Source organism: Macaca thibetana, chromosome 8 (assembly GCF_024542745.1).
Source record: "Macaca thibetana thibetana isolate TM-01 chromosome 8, ASM2454274v1, whole genome shotgun sequence".
NCBI lineage: Eukaryota > Metazoa > Chordata > Mammalia > Primates > Cercopithecidae > Macaca > Macaca thibetana.
The window spans coordinates 4377645-4401401 of NC_065585.1; the positions used below are offsets into that span (position 1 = coordinate 4377645).

A 23757-nucleotide genomic window follows, 5' to 3' on the forward strand; every position below is an offset into this window, starting at 1 on the left:
TTCCTCCTGTAGCCATGAATGAAGACCAGAATGCTCTTTTTCCAGCTGCACTCTGAATTTATTGAATACCTGTTCTGATTATGCAGTGTATGCCAAGTGCCAAGCACAGACTAGAATTTCCTTAGTGGATTTGTTCTGGGTCCAAAGTGTAGCGGGCCTGCTTCTTAGAGACTGCTTTATATTCAGCAAACTCCCAGGCTACTATATTGTTAGTTTATAAGGAGAAAAACATCTCATAGGTAGCTACAAGCAGTACTCAAATCTCCATGTCCAATCTGCATGCTCTGTTGTAGAGTCTGTCCTACATAAGTGATCATAAGCAGAGAATGTTTGGAAAGCCTGGAGTCAAACCAAAAATATGCTTCTCAGACTTTTGTTTATAGAGCACCTGAGGCTGACCAACTCACTCTCTGTGTGATACATTTTATAGTCAAGCCTTGCTAACCTTGAACCCATTTTATTGCTCTTCAGTTTAAGTTCTGTGAAGCTGTCATTAATCCTTTTCAAAACAGCTATAATTCTCTTATTCCACTCTGTCATACTCACCTGTCAAAACCTCAGCCCTGGTTAAAACCAACTGTTGGTCAGCTTACTTGGCTTTGGCCTTCTCTTTTGTCTTCATTTTATTTGCAGGTGACATCCAGTCCTGTGTATTTAAATACTTCAGTTGGTCGCTCTGAAATTTCTACCAACAGTGCTGCCCTCTCCTGAGCTCCAAACTTATATCCAAATGTCTCCTTGATGGTTCATGTTGGAAGACTTTACGATCAAACACGTGTACAGGATTAACATGACTTTATTTTTTTTTACCACGCCTGCCTCTTATGTTTGCCTATTTGTTCCATCTAAAACTCTAGTTTTCCTGTATTCTTCACTTTCTGGTTGTCTTGCATATAATATCCAAATGTCCCAGAAGTGCCCTTTTCTCTCGTTCACCACTACGTTGGGGTCCATGCCACTAGTGGTTCTTCTTGGTCTGTTACAGTGACCTGAGTGGTCTTTCTGCTTTCACTCCTGCACACTCCCCCAACCCTCTGTGTGCAAGAGCAGAGCGAACTTTTTAAAATAAAAGTCACATGCCTTAGGTAATCCTCCCATGTCCCACTCTCTTGGCTCATTGAATTCCTGTCTTCAGGAATCTTGTCCACTACCTTACCTCAGCCTCTCACTCTGGTCTTACTCATTTCCAGTAATCGAACCCCCTCCCTAATTGTGTGTATCCTTCTCTGACCACAGCTCCTGTCTTTCCAGCTCGCTTTCTGTAGTATCCCAGATCCAGTAATCCTTGGATCCCACTAGGACCTTCAAGCCACTACAGACAGGCTGTCACCTCCATGACCCACCAAAGTACGCCATGCCCTCCTAGTTCACCGTGTACCTGACTTAGCAGCCACACTTCAACCTGGACCTCTGACTGCTCCCCATCTCCCTGACCCACTGAGATTAGCAGGTTACCTAATCCATCTTCCCTGTCTGCTAGGCCAGCCAGGACCTCCCCTCGAACTCCACTGGGCCCTTACTGGCGTGCTCGACAGCTCCACTTAGATTTCTTGTATTCTTCTGGCATTCTTTCTGACCTTCACCCACCAACCTGTTCCTCTCACAATTTTTGTCATTTCAGTTTAATGGCAGCTATTAACTATCAGCATATCCTGTTGGTTCTGTGTTTAAAATAAATCCATTGGAGTCTAGTTACTCTTAAAAAAAAAAAAAAAGAAAGCTAGGATCTGACTACTTCTCACCCTCTTTCTAGTTCTGTACTTGTGCCAACTGTCTCCTCCTGCCTGTATTATTTGGGCTGCTCCGACTTGGTTTCTCCTGCTCCTTTCATACTGTTCATACAGTGGCCAGAGTATCCCTGTTAAAACCTCATTCAGGCCGGGCGCGGTGGCTCATGCCTGTAATCCCAGCACTTTGGGAGGCCAAGGCAGGTGGATCACTTGGGGTCAGGAGTTCAAGACCAGCCTTACCAACCGGATGAAACTCTGTCTCTACTAAAAATAAAAAATTAGCCGGGTGTGGTGGTGCATACCTGTAATCCCAGCTACTCAGGGAGGCTGGGGTAGGAGAATCGCTTGAGCCTGGGAGGCAGAGGTTGCAGTGAGCCGAGATCACGCCACTGCACTCCAGTCTGGGGGTCAGAGTGAGACCCTATATCCAAAAAAAAAAAACCTAAGTCAGATAATGTGACTCCTCTGCTCAAAGTCTCCTGAGGACTTGGCAACTCCTCGGGGTCAAAGTCAAGTTGTTACCATGACCTGCATTCTCTTGCCCCTCTTCCTTACACCTCATCATGTTCCCTTTATCCATGGCCTCCTCAGGCTGCTTCACACACCAAGGACTAGGGGCTTCCTGCTTGGAAAGCATTTCCCTCCACTATGCAGATTTCCATGTGTATAAGTAGAAAACTCAAATAAGCAAAAAAGGACCAGAAGACCACCTATCATCTTACTTCACGATAAAAGCGAAAGCATCGTTGCTTTAAGTCATTCGTGGATACATTGCTGTGTGCTCACCAGGACCCACACGTGTGCTCTTGCCTTTTAAAGGCATCTGTACTCTACGCTGACTTTTTTGTCGTCTTTTTTCATGTAACAATGTGATATGAGTTTTAATGCCAGTAAATTAGTTCTCCAAAACAGTTCTTGAGGCTGCATAGAATATTGGTTGAGAAGATAGATACACCATAATTTACATAACCAGGCTCTATATTACTGTAAACAGTTCTGCAGTGAATCTCTTTGTTCCTGAATCTTTGCATGTATCTCAAAGATAATGTTCTGGAATTTTATTTTCTGGATCAAGCATTGTGGTTTTTTAAAAGTTTTTGATTTGTGCTGTCCTTCAGAAAGATATAGTTTTTTCCCTCCTAACAGTGGAATGTGCGAGTACTTTTATACCTTTTGCCTGGTCTTTTCTGAGTCATGTGCACATATAGGACAAACTTCTGTTTAAGAAATAAAACTCTGTACATGAACTTTACAGGTAAAAATGGTTAAAATGGTAAATTTTGTGTTATATGCATTTTGCCACAATTAAAAGAAATAAAGCTCTGATAAATACATTTATGGTTATTTGACAAGTATACTTTTTGGCAGTAATATGATTGTAGGTGTTAGTATGTAGTTGGTAGGAGAGAAATCTTACTATTATTGTTTTGGTCTTTACTCATTGCTGAGTTTTTCAAGATTTTTGGTAATTTTGTCATGCAGGCCAAAACACTAAGAAAACTGATCCAACAAACATTTAGACAATTCGCCAACCTTAATAGAGAAGAAAGTATTCTGAAATTCTTTGAGATCCTGTCTCCAGTCTACAGATTTGATAAGGAATGCTTCAAGTGTGCTCTTGGTGTAAGTATGGAAATGTGGGAAATAGTGGGCTAGTTTGATTTTACTTTTTCTTATCTCTTACTGTATATCTAAATTTCTGATGAAAAAAATGCTAACTTGTCCCATTTTTTCAATGAAATGATATTTTGTCATTTTACCATGTGAAAAATAGAAAAAGAAAATAATGTGAGAATAAAATCACCTTTTTAAAAACAGCATGCCTATTTTCATAATTAGATTTTTTAAATTTTATCCCTGTGATTTGTTAATTGTTATCTAAGGGCTAGTTTACCTATTTAGATAATCATCCCAGAGAAACTCTTGGCATCAGGCATGTTGAAATAAGCACAGTACATCTTTGTATAGGCTTAACAGATCCTGGGTCAATTATAGATATTTAAATATTTTATCTTATTTGGTTAGATAGATTAATAGCAAACCAAACCAGCCCCTGCTTTGGTCCTTTAACATATCCACGGCTCTTTATCTAAAGTATTTCTTTTTTCCTTCTGCCACCTCTGTTCTCACTTGCTTCACCTTCAAAAGTCAAGCTGGATTATTTCAGTGGAATTGGCAATCGGCCCAGAAGAAGGGATCAGTTACCTAACGGACAAGGGCTGCAATGTAAGTCTGCTCTGACCTTTCGGGAACTTGGCTTTAGACAAAGAAGAATCAAATTAAGGAAATGGGGCATTCTTTTGGAAAAGATCATTTTACAATTAAATTTTCCTATTGCACTGCATTTATTATTCAACAGAGTGGAGCACAAGTAAGATAAAGTCTAGACGCTGTTGAAATACCTCGGAATTACTTAGTTTTGGAAGGAAAGGAATCATACAAATCTTACATGTGTTAGTGAGACCTGAATGGGGTTGTTACTGTTTATCTGGAGAAGTTTTAAATGCTAATTTTTAAAATTAAGTTCTGTATATGATTTGGGTATATTTGTACTGACATCTTATCCTCTGAAACAGCCTTTTCAGGTTATTTCCAGGAAAAAAATATTATACATTCACAATTCTCTTGAAAGCCTTATTAGCCTTATTTACCTTGAGGAAAAAATGTCCGTCAGATGGAAACTCACACTTCTACCCCAGACCTCACTTCTTTTGTTACTTTCCTAGCAGAAGGGCTGACCATTTCCTGTGTGATCCTTCTCATTCTTCCAACAAGTATTACTGAGAACCTGCTTGGTGCCAGGCAGTCTAGAGGTTTGAGATACAATAAGGAACAAAACAGAGAGAAGTCCTTTGTCTTATATAGCTTATAGTCGAGTACACAAAATAAATATGGAATACATCTGTGTCATACAACAATAAGTACTGAGATGAAAAGTAGAACAGTGTAAGGGTGGGCGTACTGAGAAGGGCATACTCCCATTTAGATGAGTGTTCAAGGAACATGATTCTAGGGGGTTCTCAGGCCTTGCACTAGTAACAGTTCTTTTCCACTTACATAGTTTAGTGATTTGAACTTTTTACTTAATTTATTCATACCTTGACCTGTACATATAATTTTCTATACATATATAATTGTGCCAAACCATGTCTCACCTGCTTTTTTCCAAGTGTACTCTGGTTTCCATTCTCACTCTGCTCACCTCCTGCCTCTACCATTTCTCTATTCTTTTCTCTTCAGCCTTCTCTGTAACCCCCCACCCCCTGCCCATGCTTAACATGTAAGTGACTTAGTAATCTTCTATGTTTTCCCCCATATTCCTGTTTTGTTATTCAGAAAGGGGGTCATCATCAGGCACACTGTCCTACTTGGTTATTTCACTCTGTGAACCTGGTAGAAATTTTTCAAACCCCCCCCCCCTTTCTTTGCCCCTTCCTCTCTGGGGGCCAGTTGGGATTCTGTGAAGGGCAATTACTTTGCTTTTAGATTTCTGCCGCAAGACAATGACATAATAAATACTCGTTTATATGTATCTATGTGCTGCTGCTTTTTCTCCTTATGGAAGAGATGTCCGAGGATGGAAGTGCAGGGTTCATTCAAATAGTTGTAATTTTAAAAGAAGCTGTTGGATTGCTTTTTCAGAAAAGCTAGAAAACTTCATATTGTCACTGGCAGTATATGGGAGTACTATTTTCACACTCATTGGATAGCAGTTCTAATAGCTCTTTTAATTTTTCCATTTTAATAGGTGTAAAGTTTTTCTTGTAACTTTTTTGCTCACTTAGATGTAAAGCAAGGACCTACTAACTTTAAACATGTTTTCGTGTCTTGGCCATTTCTCTTCTCACCTCTGTGAATTAACTGCTCATATCATATACTTTGCCTTTTTTACCAACACAATTGTCCTTTTAAATTAGTAAATCTCTTCACACATCAGGGAAGTCAGTGTGTTTTCCTGTTATCTTTTTTTATGATTTTTTTCCCCCAAATATTGTGTTGGCTGTTGACTTTAAACAGACCAGCCTGCTTTGTCCCACACCCTAAGGATGACCACTGTCCTGACTTCTACCATCACTGATTAAATCTCATTAAATGCTGCTGTGTCAGCTGGATATTCACAGAGGAAAACAGAATACATTTTTGTGAAATTTTGTGAAAGTGAGGTTTGTTTGATACTATGTTTCAGGACTTCTTTTATACCCTTCAATAAGATCTCAATCTTTTTCATATAGGTTTTCCATATTAAACAAATTCATAAGTATTTCACAGTTTAGGGCCTTATTTTGAATGACTTTTTGGGTGTTTTTTTGCCACTTACAATTTAAAATTTATATTGTGAGCATAGAAGGATATTCTTGGTTATTGTATATCATATAGTCTGCAACCTTATTATTAATTAAATAGGTTTTTTATTAGAGTTTTGGATTTTATAAGTATATAATAATGTAATCAACAAAAGAATAATTTTACCTTTCACCTTACACAATTTTTTCCTTAGTCACAAGGAGCTCAAAGATCATGTTTAATAACAGGGCAGTAGACAATATTCCTATTTTGTTTTAGATTTTAATTTATCAATTAAAAGTGTGTCATTATTTGGGATTGTTTTTGTTGTTGAGTTTTAATAACATGTCTTTAATATTTTGATCTTTTGCTTAGAGTTTTCTTCATGAGTAGCTCCTGAATTTAATCAAAGACCCTTTTAGCGTCTATTGATATGATCCTTTTTTCTCTTTTAATTTATTATTATAGTAGATTATATTAATAGTTATGGTAATATTGAGCCAATTAATAATATACAATATTCTTGTAAAATATTGAGTTATATTTGTAGAATTTTTACAACTATTTGTGAGATTAATCTAGACTTTTTTATGTTAGCTTTGTAAGACATGGTGTTACAGTTATATTAATTTCATTAGGTGAATTGGAATCTTTTGGTGATTTTTTTTTAAACTTTTTAAGCTCAGGGGTTCATGTGCAGGTTTGTTATATAGGTAACCTCGTGTCACACAGTTTATCGTGCAGATTATTTTGTCCAAACCCAGGTATTAATCCTAGTACCGATGAGTTATTTTTCCCAATCCCCTCCCTCCTCTTAGCCTCCACCCTCTGGTAGGCCCCAGTGTCTGTTGTGCCCTCTGTGTGTCCTTGTGTTCTCATCTTTTAGCTTCCCTTATAAGTGGGAGCTAAAAGATGCAGTATTTAGTTTTCTATTCCTGTGTTATTTTGCTAAAGATAATGGCCTCCAGGTCCATCCATGTTCCTGCAAAGGACATGATCTCATTCTTTTTTTTTTTTTTTTTTTTTTTTGGCTGCATAATATTCCATGGTGTGCATGTACCACATTTTCTTTATCCAGTCTACCATTGATGGGCATTTGGGTTGATTCCGTGTCTTGGCTTTTGTAAATAATGCTGCATTGAATATACATATATATGTGTCTTTATAAAAGAACAATGTATATTCCTTTGGGTATATACCCAGTAATGAGATTGCTGGGTTGAATGATACTTCTGTTTTTAGGTGTTGAGGAATTGCCACACTGTCTTATTATTTTATGTATTATTGTCAGGTACGTTCCTTCAATGCCTAGTTCATTGAGGTATTTTAACATGAAGGGATGTTTAATTTTATTGAAAACCTTTTCTGCATCAGTCAAGATGATCCTGTGGTTTTTGTTTTTAGTTCTGTTTATGTGATGAATCACATTTATTGATTTGTGTATGTTGACCCAACCTTGCATCCCAGAAATAAAGCCTACTTGATCATGGTGGATTAGCTTTTTGATGTGCCACTGCTGGGTTTGGTTTGCTAGTATTTTGTTGAGGATTTTTGCATCTATGTTCATCAGTGATGTTGGCCTGACGTTTTCTATTTTTGTTGTGTCTCTGCCAGGTTTTGGTATCAGAATAATTCTGGCCTCATAGAATGAGTTATAGAGGAGTCCCTCCTTTTCGGTTTATTGGAATAGTTTTGGTAAGAATGGTACCAGCTCATCTTTAGAATTCAGCTGTGAATCCATGTGGTGCTGGGCTTTACTGGGTTGGTAGGCTATTTATTATTGATTCGATTTCACAGCTCATTATTGATCTGTTCAGGGATTCAGTTTCTTCCTGGCTCAGTCTTGGGAGGGTTTATATGTCCAGGAATTTATCCATAGCTTCTAGATTTTCTAGTTTATGTGCCTAGAGTTCTTCCTGATATTCTCTGATAGTTATTTGTATTTCTGTGGGATTGATGGTAATATCCCCTTTATCATTTCTAGTTGTGTTTACTTACGTCTTCTCTATTAATCTAGGTAGCAGTCTATTTTGTTAATTTTTTTAAAAAAAAAAACAACTCTTGGACTCGTTTTGGTTTAGCAACAGGCAGGAATGGTTTTTCCCATCTCACTCTCCTTCAGTTCATCCTGATTTTGGTTAGTTCTTGTCTTCTTCTAGTTTTGGGTTTGATTTGCTCTTGGTTCTCTAGTTCTTTTTTTGTGATGTTGTTAAACTGACGTCTAACTTTTTGATGTGAGCATTTAGTGCTATAGATTTACCTGTTAACACTGCCTTATCTGTGTCCCAGAGATTCTGGTACATTGTCTCTTGGTTCTCATTCATTTCAAGTCACTTCTTGATTTCTGCCTTAATTTTATTATTTACCCAAAAGTCATTTGGGAGCAGGTTGTTCAATCTCCATGTAATTGTGTGGTTTTGAGCAAATTTCTTAGTCTTGATTTCTAATTTGGCTGTGCTGTGCTCTGAGAGAATGTTTATTATGATTTCAGTTCTTTTGCATTTGCTGAGTACTCCAAGTTTACCTCTTCACACTGCCTTACCTGTGTCCCAGAGATTCTGGTACATTGTGTCTTGGTTCTCATTCATTTCAAAGAACTTCTTGATTTCTGCCTTAATGTCATTATTTACTCAAAAGTCATTCGGGAGCAGGTTATTCAATTTCCACGTAATGGTGTGGTTTTGAGCAAATTTCTTAGTCTTGATTTCTAATTTGTGCTGTGCTCTGAGAGAATGGTTGTTATGATTTCAGTTCTTTTGCATTTGCTGAGCAGTGTTTCGTGTTCAATTATATAATTGATGTTAGAGTATGTGCCATATGGTGATGAGATGAATACGTATTTTATTGCTTTGGGGTGGAGAGTTCTGTAGATGTCTATCAGGTCCATTTGATCCAATGTTGAATTCAAATCATGAATATGTTTGTTAATTTCCTGTCTCAGTGATCTACGTAATATTGTCAGTGGGGTGTTGAAGTCTCCCACTATTATTGCCTAGGAGTCTCAGTCTCTTTGAAAGTCTCTAAGAATTTGGTTTATTATTATGAGTGCTGCTGTTTGGTTTTTTATATATTTAGGATAGTTAGGTCTTCTTGTTGAATTGAACCCTTTACCATTATGTACTGCCCTTCTTTGTCTTTTTTATCTGTGTTGGTTTAAAGTCTGCTTTGTCTGAAATTAAGATTGTAACCCCTGTTTTTTTCTACTTTCCATTTGAATGATAGATTTTTCTCCATTCCTTTATTTTGAGCCTGTGTGTGTCATTGCATGTGAGATAGGTATTTTGAAGACAGCATACCAATGAATCTTGGTTCTTTATCCAGTTCTGTGTCTTTTAATGGGGGCATTTAGTCCATTAACATTCAAGGTTAGTATTGATATGTGTGGATTTGATCCTGCCATCATGGTATTAGCTGGTTATTGGGCAGACTTGTTTGTGTGGTTGCTTTATAGTGTCACTGGTCTGTGTACTTCAGTGTGTTTTTGTAATGGTTGGTAACGGTCTTTCCTTTCCATATTTAGTGCTCTTTTCAGGAGCTCTTGTAAGGCAGGTCTCATGGTAACAAATTTCTTCAGCATTTGCTTGTCTGAAAAGGATCTTATATCTCCTTTCTTTATGAAGCCTAGTTTGGCTGGAATTATAACATTTTGGGTTGGAATTTCTTCCAGAATGTTGAATGTTGGCCCCCAGTCTCTTCTGGCTTGTAGAGTTTCTACTGAGAGGTCTGCTGTTTATCTGATGGGCCTTCCTTTGCAGCTGACCTGGCCCTTCTAGTTTCCTTTAACATTTTTTCTTTCATTTTCACCTTGAAGAATTTCATGATGATGTGTCTTGGGAATGATCTTCTCTTGGAATATCTTACTCTGCCTTTCCTGAATTTGAATGTTGACCTCTCTCGCTAGGTTGGAAGTTTTCATGGATCATGTCCGATATATGTTTTCTTAGTTGCTTACACTCTCCCTAGCTCTTTCAAGGACACCAGTGAGACATAGATTTGGTCTCTTTACATAATCCCATATTTCACAGAGGCTTTCTTCATTCCTTTTCATTCTTTTTGCTCTATTTTCTGACTGTCCTATTTTAGAAAGACAGTTTTCAAGCTCTGAAATTCTGTCCTAAGCTTGGTCTGTTATGCTATTAATACTTTATGGTTGCATTATGAAATCTTTGTGGTGTGCTTTTCAGGTCCATCAGGTTGATTATGTTCTTTTCTATTCTGGTTATTTTTTCTCTCAGCTCCCGTATTGTTTTACTGTGATTCTTAGCTTCCTTGTATTGGGTTTCAATGTACTCCTACATGTCAATGATCTTCATTCCTATCTATATTCTGAAGTGTATTTCTGTCATTTCAGCCATCTCAGCCCAGTTCAGAACCCTTGCTCGAGAGGTGGTGTGGTCATTTAGAGAAAAGAAGGCACTCTGGCTTTTTGAGTTGTTAGAGTTCTTGCAGTGGTTCTTTCCATCCTGTGGCCTGATGTTTCTTCAACCTTTGAAGTTGCTGACCTTTGGATTTTGTTTGTTTCTTTGTTTGTTTATCCTATTTGATGACCTTGAGGGTTTGATTGTGGTAAGGTAGACTCAGCTGACTGGCTTCATTTTTGGAATATTTTGGAGGGCCAATGCGCAGCTCCCAACTCCTGGACTGTGTGCTCTAATTCTAGGAGACTGGTATTGGGCTCCAACTTTGTTCTCTGGCTCCCGGAGGTTAGGAATCCACTGTGCTTGCAGGGTGGTGGGGGTACTCCCAGACCACTGGTCACTACACTCCAATGGGTGGTGTCAGCCAAAGCATTTCACAGTGTGGTGGCATAGGATCCGTCCTTGTTCCCATGTGCCAGCAGTAGTGGCAGCACAGTGGGGTCCATGCTTATCAGCCAGGCAGGTTGCTAGTGGGTACTGGGGTTCCTGTCTCCATTCGGGCATTCACTACAGTGGCAGTAGCAGCATGGTTTGGGTGGGGGGGTGCCTGTTGGCAACTGTGCAGCATTGGTGCTGGTGGTGGTGATAGCACAGGGTTGGGTTGCTGGCAGGTCCAGGTCTGTGTGTGCACTCTGTGTGCTGTAAGCATGGGCGTTTGCTCAGGGTAGAGGAGAATCTGCTGTTCTCTGTGCCTGCTTTCACTCTTGGGGTAATGTTGACATAAACGTGGGGTGCTGGCAGTGGGGGCAGGGCTCTTTTGCTCTGTGCCTGCCAAGGCTCCAACTGAGGTGGCAATCAGGCATAGGTAAGTTTGGGGGTTGCGTGCACACATATACTGGTGAGGCACGGCAGGCAATACCTGCCTACACACACAGGTGCCAGCAAAACTCTGTTAGGGATTGCTGTGGGCTAGAGGAATTTGCAGTGTAGGGAGGGAGCGGGTGGGCTGGTGTGTGGCAATGGGGGCTGCCCCGCTGGAGCCCTCTGCTGGTCAGCCACTGCAGGAGCTATGATGTGGGCCCCCAGGGCACCCAAGACTACCCTGCAAGCCGGCATGTTCAGGCTGGGGCCCTAGGAGAAGCCAGAGGCCCAAGGGTGCTCAGGTCGGACTAACCCTCTTCTGATAGGTAAGCTCACCTTGCAGAGTTCAGGTCCAACAGTTCCCCTAGGACTAAAGTCTCTTATGAGAGCAAGTCAGGGCTTCCCTGGCCGTGTTCCACTACAGACGCTCCTGCACCAAACCCTCTGGTCTCCACCTCAGCTGGCTGCTATCCCTACCACTTCTCTAAGCAGCTCTCCCAGTGACCTCAAGTGTCCGTAGTAGTTGAGGGGCCCCATGCTGGGATTTAAGAGGCCCGTAGTGAGAGCAGGTTGCTCCTTGCCAGTTCCACTCACCCATTCCCCCAGGGTAATTGTGGGCCAGAAATGAGTCTTGGTGCACCGTAGCCTCTTGCAGGGTTCCCAGCTTCCTCCCCTTCAGCCAAGCATCTGTGTCTTTCCTTCATCCACTCTCGGTGCCTTCCCTCTCTCTGGTGGTTTTTAATGGCCTGAAATATTTTAATTCAAATTGGAATTGCATGTTTTTTAAAGATTAGGTAGAATTGATCTATGTAACAACATGATGCCTTTTTAAATGGTAGGTGTTTATCTTTTTAATCACTTCAATAGTAATAGATCTTTTTTGAGACAGGGTCTCACCTTGTCACCCAGGCTGGAATGCAGTGACACGATCATGGGTTACTGCAACCTCTGCCTCCTGGGCTCAAGCAGTTCTCCTGCCTCAGTCTCCCAAGTAGCTGGGACTACAGGTACACACCATCACACCCGGCTAATTTTTGTATTTTTTTGTAGAGAGGGAGTTTTGCCATGTTGCCCAAGCTGGTGGGCTCAAGTAATCTGCCCACCCCATTCTCCCAAAGTGCTGAGATGACGCGTGAACCACTGTGCCTGGCCTAATAGTAATAGATCTATCCAGATTTTCCACTTGTGTCAGCTTTGGTAATTTAGCATATTATCCATTTCTCTACATTTTCATCTTGCTGCCATAGAGTTGCCTCTCATAGTTCTCTTAAAATCTTTCCAGTAACTTTGTCTCTATATTCCTGTTTCATGCCTAAGCTCTTTTGATTTGGCTCTTTTTCAGACTTGTAAAGGTCTATCTATTCTCTAATTGATTTTTGAAGGACAAGTTTAGTGATTTATTGCAGCAGTACTATTCATTTTCATTGATTTCAGTATTTTTCTTCATTAATTATGTTTTTATAGTATCTTCATTATTTTTGTCCTTTTATTGTGCTCTTCCCTTTAAGTGCATCTTTAAAATGTATTCTTGTTTACATTGGAGGCCATTTTCTTCTTGCACAACTTTGAATATGTCTTACCTTTCTAGGTATGTGGTATTCTTCTTTTCACTGTATTTGAAATTTTATCTTTGGCCAGGCACAGTGGCTCACACCTGTAATCCCAGCACTTTGGGAAGCCGAGGCAGTCATATCACTTGAGGTCAGAAGTCTGAGACCAGCCTGGCCAACATGGTGAAACCCCGTCTCTACTAAAAATACAAAAATTAGCCAGGCGTGGTGGCGCCTATAGTCCCAGCTACTTCAGGACACTGAGGCAGGAGAATCGCTTGAACGTGGGAGGCGAAGGCTGCAGTGAGCAGAGACTGCACTCACTGCTTCTCTCCAGGCTGGATGACAGAGCGAGACTCCATCTCAAAAAAAAAACAACAACAAAAATTTTATTTTTATTTCTCTTTTTCATTATAGCATTATTTAGAAGAATATTAATTTTCAAGTAGCCCTGGGGTTTTATCTCATTTTTATTTCTATGAGCATATTATGAGCCAAAAATTTCATATTGGCTTATAAGCAGGTAATATGATTTTTAAATGTTAACTGTTTCACATTTGTTAAGATCTTCCTTATGGCCAAGCGTATGATTTTTGTAAATGTTCCTTGAAAATATATATGTTTTCCATTTGAGTTTATCAGGACCTCTGTGCCTATGAAATAAGAAGTATTTGTTACATAAAGTAGAAGAAAGCAAGATTGGAGCAATCAGGATAGATCCCCCAGAAGATTCCATACACTGCACTTCTCACATTTCCCTGCCACACTCCTCCTCCTCCTCGTTTTTTTCTGCCTCCCATGGGTGAACTTCATGTTCCTGAATGAGACCAACCCTTTGCTAGGTAATGGCTTCTATCCCATCTTACCTGTTCATGGTAATTCTTCAATTCTGCCCACTCTTTCCTGTAGCAGCAGACATTTCTGTCAGCATAGAAAAATGTATAGTTTCTCTTGTCCTAAAACGCCCTCTTTTAGCCCTGTGTCCCTCTCTCTCCCTGGTCTCCTGTCATTTATTGCAAAACTTCTTGACAGATTATCTAACTGCATTGCCTACAATTCTTCCCACTATCTTTTCAACCTGCTTCAACCAGACCTTTCCTGCCTACTGCCATTATTCCACCATCGTCCATCCACCAATGCCTTGCCAAGGATAACAGTGATCCTCCTGTAGATAAACCCACTGGGTACTTCTGAGTCCTTATCTACTTTACTTGACTTCTCAGTGCTGTCCAACAGCAGCATGATGCAAGCCTCATAGGTAATTTAAATTTTTCTAGTAACCACATTTAAAAAGGTAAAAAGAGAGGTGAAATTAATTTTAATATATTTTATTTGATCCAGTATATCCAATATATCATCATTTCAACATATAATCAGTATAAGAATTCCCGAGACTTTATCTTATTTTTATCATTCCAAGTTTTTGAAATCTGGCATGCATTGTACCCTGCCAGCGTATCTCAGCCTGGAGGAGCCACATACCACTGGGTACTCCATAGCTGTGTGTGGCTTCCTGTCACCAATTGAACGGCACATCCTCAAGTGCCCTTTCCCTCTCTTTTTGCCCTTGTAATGACCATTTACATGCCTATCTTGAGTGTTACCTTAGTCATTTTGCATATATATTGTGTACAGCTGCCTTGTGCTAAGTGGTAGGCTAGATTCTGGTGGTGCAGTGTTGTACCTTTATGTAATATACCTGGTCTTAAGCTTGTGTTGCCCAAGTCTTATTCTCTTTTTTGCAGTGAAACTTTTTCTGAGGCTCTATTTCCTCCCTTCTCTCCTTCCCAGTAAATTAGATATTTTTTGGCCGGGCGCGGTGGCTCAAGCCTGTAATCCCAGCACTTTGGGAGGCCGAGGCGGGTGGATCACGAGGTCAGGAGATCGAGACTATCCTGGCTAACATGGTGAAACCCCGTCTCTACTAAAAATACAAAAAACTAGCCGGGCGTGGTGGCGGGCGCCTGTAGTCTCAGCTACTTGGGAGGCTGAGGCGGGAGAATGGCGTGAACACGGGAGGCGGAGCTTGCAGTGAGCCGAGATCACGCCACTGCACTCCAGCCTGGGAGACACAGCGAGACTCCGTCTCAAAAAAAAAAAAAAAAAAAATTAGATATTTTTATACAGCACCGTGTATTGCTTTGTTATAGTCCTTATCACAGTTGTAATGGTTTACTTATGCAATATTTGTTTCAAGTCTGGATTCAAGTTATCATTGTTTGCTGCCGTATTTCTGATACTTGGAACACAGTCTCGCACCTAATAACTTCTCATACTTCATTCACTTACATGCCAGGCATGGCCCTGCTTCCGTGTAATCTGGTGGTGGGCAAGGTGGACATGATACTCCCATCCTCATGGGGCTTTCCTTCTAGTTATAAAATAGGATATAAGAAAGAAAATAAGCAATATAAATAATGTGATGTGCTAAAGGGCTATAGTAGGGTGGTATGAGAGAGAGTATCTGAGTGTTTGATTTAGAGTAGGTGGGCACTGCCAGCCCCTGTTAACCCTGTTCTCTTTATAACATGTTTTAAATTATCTTTTGCTATCCTGAAATTAAAATTACAGAGCATGTTATTCCCCTACTCAAATAATTTTTTAAAATCTCTTTATCAGTATCTAAAAGTTCAGCACAATACATTGGAAGGCACTATAGTCAGATGCACCCACTTAGTAATGACTTTTAATTTGAGGGAGGGCAATCAGAAGTCACTCCATACAAGTGGGATAGGAAAGTGATAGGGAAAATTAATGTGGCTGACCTTGGGGAATAATGCCAGAATGAGGCAGAAAAACAATTTTAAAAAATGTAATTTCCATAATCTAGATGTCTTACTATGCCTTCGAATTTTTTCTTAAATTATGTGATAGCAATAACAAGGACTAATTGAGATACTATTCCTCATTTCATGTGTCACCACCAACATAATGATGTTCAGCTCTCAGTCTGTTGGAAGGAGCCTCTGACATCTTCTGTTACATACGTGCATGCAGTAGCTACAGATGCAAACTGATACAGGTGCATTGTGTCACTGACCAAAGTAACTATAGCAAGTCTTACCCTTGGTGGTGTCATTCTCCAAAACGGTGAGCGACTCTTAATAAAACTTCAAAAACAGCATAATATAGGATTCCCTTGCGTTACACATAACTTGCGTTGCTGGAAAATTCAATGCAGAGCATACTTTGTGGTTTTAAACAGACTTTGTTTCTAGAGTCAAATTTTGCACTGACATAAATACACACCAGGATATTTGAAAGCCATTGAGGATACAGGACAATTTTTTATTGTGCAGGAATTACCCATGCTTCACGTGACATCTAGCACCCTTGGTTATCTTTCATATTCCTTATTATTTGGTCAACTAAAAACAGCCCACCCCTGAAATGGTTCTACCCCAACGAAACTAGAGCACATATCATCAAGACAAGATCATAACAGTAAGTTAGGTCAGAGAGGCAGGCAGGGGTCAAATCATGTAGACAGTTTGCTGATAGAAGTCATGCTGTGTAAATCATGTAAGTTATGATGCTTTGTATTGTACCTTTTTAAGCAGGGGAGTGATATGATCTGGCTTCCAGGTAGGGACATTATATTGTAGCATGGATGAAGGGAAACCAGTTAAGAAAAATGGCAGGACTCTAAGCAGAATATCATATGGTGGCCTGGACCATAGTGACAACTGTGAAGATGGGAAATAATAAACACATGGATTCTGGATGTTTGGAGCTGAAGTTGCCAGGGACTTGTGGAGAGATTGGATAATGGGGAAAGGGAGAAGAATCAGTGAGAATGCCTTTATTTTTGTTTTTATTTTTTGGCTCAGGATCTGGTTGAATATGATCCTTTTTTTTTTTTTTTTAAATTTATTTTTTTTGAGACACAGTTTTGCTTTATCCATGCTGGAGTGTAGTGGCATGATCTCGGCTCACTGCAGTCTCCAACTCCGTGGTTCAAGTGTTTCTCCTGCCTCAGCCTGCCGAGTAGCTGTGATTACAGGCACATGCCACCACGCCCAGCTAATTTTTGTATTTTTAGTAGAGACGGGGTTTCACCGTGTTGACCAGGATGGTCTCAATCTCCCGACCTCATGATCCGCTCGCCTCATCCTACCAAAGTGCTGGGATTACAGGTGTGAGCCACTGCACCTGGCCAAATGTGATGCTTTTTATTGAAGTCAGGAAGCCTGGAGGAAGAACATGTTTTGAGAGAGTACCCTTTTGACTATGTTGTTAGTAATCTCTCGCAGACACCCATGTGGTAATATGACATAGGGAGTTGGATGCATGAGTCTGAGTTCCAGGGAGATGTCAGGGCTGGAGATGGTACTTAATGCGCCAGGACTGTATGGTATTCGTTTGCCATGGCACAACTAGGGGGAATAACAGGGCCCACCCAGCACAGAGCTGTGCAGCCCTTTCACATTTATAGATTGAGTAAGAGAGAAGCCAATAAAAAGAACTGGGAAAGAGAGACCAATGAGATGGAAGAAACCCCAAAAGGGCAGGATGTCCCAGAGGATAAGCGGGAAGAATATGCAGAGGGACTGTGGGACATGCTGTGGAGAAGCCTAGGCCCAGAGAATGGAGGACTGCCTGTGGCCTCCTGGGGGAAGACAGGAGCCCCGCAAAACATACGTCCCTACAAACAGCGCAGGAAGATGCTTTGCTGGGAAGGGCAGCTCAGTGTGAATCTTTTTTTGAACAATTCCAACTCAGTTGTAGTGGCATCGTCTGTTCTCCATGAAATGAGAAGGAGTATTAGCTGTCAGAGTGGCCTTAAGCAAGCAAACTGTTTTGAAGAAATGTATAGGAATCTTCACATGCAAAATGATCATCCTCATGAGATGCTAGAAGGGTGGAAGATACATGTATCTTCTATATGTATTTTTTTGAGGAAGGGTCTCACTGAGTTGTCCAAGCTAGAGTGCACTGGTGCAGACTCAGCCTCCTAAGTAGCTGGGTCTACAGGCACAGACCACCATGCCTAGCTAATTTTTTTTTTTTTTTTTTTTTCTGGTAGAGAAAGGGTCTCACTATTTTGCCCAGGCTGTTTGAACTCCTGGCCTCAAGGGGTCATCCCACCTCAGCCCCTCAAAGTACTGGGATTATAGATGTGAGCCATTGCTTCCAACTTTATTTTTTTTCTTTTTAAGAAGGAGAGTGTTTATTAATTTGTGCAGCAGTAATAGAAGGAAAAGAAAAAAAAAGAAGCAAAAGTTTATACTATTTAGGAAAATGACCATAGACTCTCCTGGCATGTCTTAAGAGGTTATTCTGTATTGGGAAGGGCCCTTTAGATACCTACTGTCTCCCTAGCTACAGAACTCCAGCAAGTTTTAGAACTTACTGTAGCCCAGGGTGCATGGAGAGTAATCCCAGATCCTCTTTCTTTGGGAATGGGAGCAGAATGTTCTCTCTAAGAGTTTCGTATGTTTCCTCCCAGGCTGGCAAACGAGTCAGGCCAAAGGTTGCTTCAGCTTCCCTCCTTCCTTTATCTTCTGTTCTCTCTCGCTGGTAACTGTACTCTCACTCATCTGACTCACATATGGGTCTCCTCAGCACATCACAGAGAGCAGACCTGGACCTGACCTTGAAGTGCAGGAGACAGTCTCATGGCTGCTCCCCTGGGGCAGCATGGAGAATCTGGTTTTTTCCCCAGACCTTCAGTCTTAGGGAGGATGTTTTCAGGACAACAAGGATTTCACAGAACATTTACAGACTCCGTGAAATGAGTTTTTTATCCGTAGTCTAAAGATTTTACCTTTCCTTTTTATAGCCCACACATCTTGCTGACTTCACTCAAGTGCAGACCATTCAGTATTCAAACAGTGAAGATAAGGACAGAAAAGGAATGCTACAACTAAAAATAGCAGGTGCACCCGAGGTAAGGAACTGTTACATTCATCATTAAGGGAAAATGGTAACATAGTGGTGTTTTAGAACTATTGACTTCTTTATGAAAAGGATGAAGTTTTCATGGATCATCAGAATCACAACTTTCTTACATATTGAAAGGGTTACATTACAAATAATAATGATTAAATATCCCCAAGAATAGGACAGGAGACAGATTTAAAAATCATTCAAGAACATTATTGTAAAGATAATGATGATTAAAGATTATAATCAGGCCAGGTACCGTGGCCCACACCTGTAATCCCAGCACTTTGGGAGGCTAGGGAGGGCTGTTCACTAGAGGCGAGGGGACACATGGTGAAACCCTGTCTCTATTAAAAATACAAAGATAAACCAGGCATGGTGGTGCACACGTGTAATCCCAGCTACTTGCGAGGCTGAGGCACAAGAATCTCTTGAACCCTGGAGGCAGAGGTTGCAGTGAGCCAAGATGGCACAACTGCACTCCACCCTGGGTGAAAGAGCAAGACTGTGTCTCAAAAAAAAAAAAAAGGATTATCATCAAGTACCAAGGAAATTAACTTCTTGGAATTATATGTACAGTCATGTTTTGCTTAACAACAGATACATTCAGAGAAATACCTAATTCCCTGATTTCTTTGTTATGCAAACATCAGAGACTGTTCTTACACAAACCTAAGATGGTTGTAGCCTGCTATACACCTAGGCTATACAATATAGCCTGTTGCCCCTAAGCTACAAACCTGTATAGCATATTATTATACTGAATAATTCAGGCAATTGTAACACAGTGGTATTTGTATCTCTAAATATATGTAAACATAGAAAAGGCACAGTAAAAATACAGTATAAAAGATAAAAAATGGTATACCTGTATAGAGCCCTTACCATGAGTGTGCTTGCAGGATTGGAAGCTGCTGTGGGTGAGTCAGTGAGTGAATGGAGGGTGAATGTGAAGATCTACGACATTACTGTGCACTACTGTAGACTATAAACACTTTACATACTGTATATGAAGTATACACCATATACTTCAATTTATTTTTAAAACCTTTTTCTTTAGTAGTAAATATTAGCTTACTGTAACTTTTATATTTTATAAACTGATTTTTTTCAGCTTTTTTGACTCATAATAGCAATTAGTTTTAAATATATTGTACAGCTGTACAAAAATATTTTCTTTTTTTACATATTGTGTAAGCTTTTTTCTAGTTTTAAAATGATTTTCTGTATTTTTTACTTTTTAAAATTTTTGTTAAAAAGTAAGACACAAACATACACACTAGCCTAAGCCTACATAAGGTCAGGAATATCCATATCACCATCTTCTACCTCCACATCTTGTCCCACTGGGAGGTCTTCAAGGGCAGTAACCCATGAAGCTGTCACCTCCTATGAGATCAGTGCTGCCTTCTGGAATACTGCCTAGAAGCCCTGCGCGAGACTGTTTTACAATTAACTTTTTTTAAAAAAAATAAGTAAAAATACACTCTATTTAAAAAAAAAAAAAACAGTAAATACATAAACCAGTAACATAGTCATTATCCAGTATTATGTGCTGTCCATAGTTGTATGTGCTGTACTTTTATAAGACTGGCAGCACAGTAGATTTTTTTTACAGCAGCTTCACCACAAACATGAGCATTACAACTTCAGGATGGCTATGGCATACCCGGCAATAGGAATTCTTAGCTCTATTATATAAATCTTATGGAACCACCATTGTATATGTGGACCATCATTGACCAGAACGTTGTTATGTGGTGCAATGACTGTATATATACTGTAAACTGAGTTAATTTCCACACTGTGTTGTCCATGGTATTCTCTGGGTAGAAATAATTATTACGTGATTATAATAATAATTATTATATGATTATAATAATTATAACAGCAGCAGTACCTGATACTGGGCACATGCTACCCGTGGTTCTTTATGCAGAAGCCAAGAGAAGCTGTGTCATTCTCACAACCAAGGAAGTAGATACTTTGATATACTTTGGTTAACCCCATTCTGTAGTTGAGGAAACTGGGGCATAAGAGGTTGGCCACATCAAGTAATTGACAGAGATGGGGTTCATACCCAAACAGTCTGGATCCAAAGCCTATATTCTTAACAGGCAACAGTGATTTAAAACAAGTGGCATGAGAAAGAGCCATTTGGCAAATGCTGCCTAATGTGGTCCTTTCTGCAAGATGGAGAAAATACACTCATGTGTGAAAGGATCTGGACAGTCTGGTGGCACACATGGTTGTGCTGGTGTGTAAAGCATGTTTTTTGAAGCTCATCTCTTTCCATCAGCACACCAGGATTCTTTGGTCTGTTATGGCCAGTTCTCTGGGTGGCTTTATTTGCAGCACTCCTCACTTAGGCGGATGCCTCATCACTCTTCTGCCCTGTGTTTCTGTGAGTTTGGTGACATCTGAGGGGCTCTAGGAACTCTTGTTGATTCTGGAGATTAAACAAATACTAATTTTCTTTTACATTAGAAATTATGATGGATGGTTGATAAAAAATTTAGTCCACATGAGTTTCTGATAGAAGTCATACTTTAACTTGCTGATTGTCTAAATTCTTCCCTTAACTGGAGTATGCCAGAGGGGCCAGACATTCTGAAGGAAAATATTTTTTCATCTATATTTATTCTAGAGCCCCAGTTTAAAAGATTTTTCTGTTTTCATCTGGGTTTGCGTTTGTCACATATTCTAGGAATAATGTCCTTAAATATCAGATTTCCTTTCTCAAATCTTATGACAAATCTTGTTTCATTCCCACTCTTCTCTGTTTTCAAGTGTATAGAGATGTCTGATGTCATAGCACAGCTGCCCTTTGCTTACAGGGAAGAACAATAAAGTCTGTTTTCTTGGTCTATTCTCCTTTAGCCTCTGACAGTGACGGCACCATCCCTAACCATTGCGGAGAATATGGCTGACCTGATAGATGGGTATTGCCGGCTGGTGAATGGAGCCTCGCAGTCATTTATCATCAGACCCCAGAAAGGTGAGGTGCTGTTTCTGAGCATTCCCAATTACATTTCTACCAAATATTTAGCTGAGCTTGCCCCTAACAGCCTGTTTATCCTCTTTTAGGTAACTGTAAAAATGAAAACCAAATGAATAATTCAACTCAGTATAATCTGAGTACTTACTTTTCTAGGGATGGTGATCCATTTCACACCTTCCACAAGCTGGGAGCTGGGTTTGAATAGAGCCTTAAAAAAAAACATTGTATGTGTTTTGAGCTACCTACTTAGAGGATTTTCTAAATTACCATTACTATTTTTAAATACATTAGTATTTTTAAACTTTTGGGTTTAAATAAAATTCTGGTTTTAAAAAAAGGAATCCCTTGTAACTCGCTGTAAATAAAGTATCCTCTCTATTTTTTCTTATATATCTCAAAAGCTTAGACCATTTGAAGAATAAAATACATTCTAAGTCATGAATCTTTAAAAAATCAAAGATTAGAATGAATAAATATCCTAGAAACATCACTATGAAAACGGTGCGGAGTTTTCTGCAAGCATATAATGAGGAATGCTTTTGAGGATTTGGATTTCTGAAAGAATCAAATGAAAATATTCCCAGCAGGATAATAGCATACATAATGTGAAGCAGGAAAAGACTGAATTTGGAAATTATGGGACTTAAGTTCAAATCATGAGTCCTCTGTGACACCATCTATAAATTACTTTTCTGTGCCTCAGTTCTGTTATCTGTCAAACATGAAGAACAGTAACTGTCTTCTATGGTATTAGGAGGATAAAGGACTTATTTGTTTATAGGCTTGGAACTATGCCTAGCACACTTGATGCTCATAGATTTTAGTTATATTGTTGTTCCTGTTGTTGCTACTGGTTTAGTCTGATCTTGACACTGTATTAACCTAGACTTTGAGATACCTCATCTGTAAAAGAATGATACCTACTTTGTAGGGTTGTTAGACACATCCCAAAGAGTAACTGTAAAGGAGCTCACACTGTGGAAGTGGGGACTCTGAATGTGGGTTTTGTCCTTATTGCCAAGACCCTTTCTAGCACTCACCTCAGTGACTAGGATGATTGTAGAGGGAAAAAAAAATCCTGAAGTGCAGTGTGGTGTGTGTTCAAGTCAGCGGAATTGTATTAAACAGTGATGAGGATAGAGAAAAGGCCAAAGCCCAAGTGAAGCAGATAGAAATGCAGAGGATCCAGCCTTGCCCAGCAGGGAAGTACTCTGTTTACAAAGCAGTTTGAGAAAGGGATGGTGTTTGCATGGGAGGTATATGTGTGTGTTGTGTGTTTTGTAGAGAGGAGTCATTGGACCCTTTATTTATATATCTCAAAAGAGGTAAGTGATGGCGCTGTGCCCTGAAAACAGCAGCTGAAGCCATGAGCCTTCGCTGAGTAAACATAAATCTGTGTGATTCTAGGACGTGGCTTTTTCTAGAGAAAAAGTGTTTTTCCCACAGTGATCGCACCAGTAAGGCCTATTCGTATATTTTTCCTAACTTTTCTTTGTATAAAACAGAGGAATGAAGTTGCTTTCAGAAATCTCTAAAGTTACTCTCAGTTAAAGCCTTTGCAGCTATAGGTCTTGATTTTTCACTTTGTGCTTTATTTTTTATTTTTATTTTTGACATTTTCTTCTTCCAGTGTCACACTTTATACTTTAAACAGGAGTATATGCCTTATAAATATTATTTAAATGTTTTCAGATAATTTCTTTACATAAAGATAGCAATTTAGGAAAAATGTTAAATGTGATAGATTGACCATTTCCTTTTTAGTAAATAATTTTTTATCTTTTATCTTCAGTTTACCAAAAGGTCCTTGAAATACACATTTAAAAATAACATTGGTAAGTCAGGCATTAAATGAGCCTTCCATGTTTAAAACGTAAACATCTTCCTATATTGATTTCGCTATTAGCTAGCTTTTTTTGATCTCTAGGGAGAAACATTTTGATTTCAAAACATGAAATGTGATGCTTTTTAAGCTATTTGTTCATATGAAAAGAGCATTAATGAAAATACTTGTCATGAAAAACTAGATAGGGTATTGGTTGTTTCCAATTTTATATTGTCTTTATAAAATGAATTATTAAACTTGA

General features: G+C 39.5%; 1 protein-coding gene across 25 annotated transcripts in view; it reads left to right on the forward strand.

Moving 5' to 3' along the window:
* The window catches only part of PTK2 (protein tyrosine kinase 2), a 356647-nt gene that overhangs the window by 179408 nt on the left and 153482 nt on the right, over positions 1-23757 (forward strand). For all 25 annotated transcript variants that reach the window (XM_050801647.1, XM_050801656.1, XM_050801658.1 and 22 more), the window contains 4 exons: positions 3213-3353; positions 3879-3956; positions 18566-18673; positions 21550-21667. In XM_050801647.1, the coding sequence (XP_050657604.1) occupies positions 3213-3353; positions 3879-3956; positions 18566-18673; positions 21550-21667 (445 nt within the window). The remainder of the gene's footprint in view (positions 1-3212; positions 3354-3878; positions 3957-18565; positions 18674-21549; positions 21668-23757) is intronic.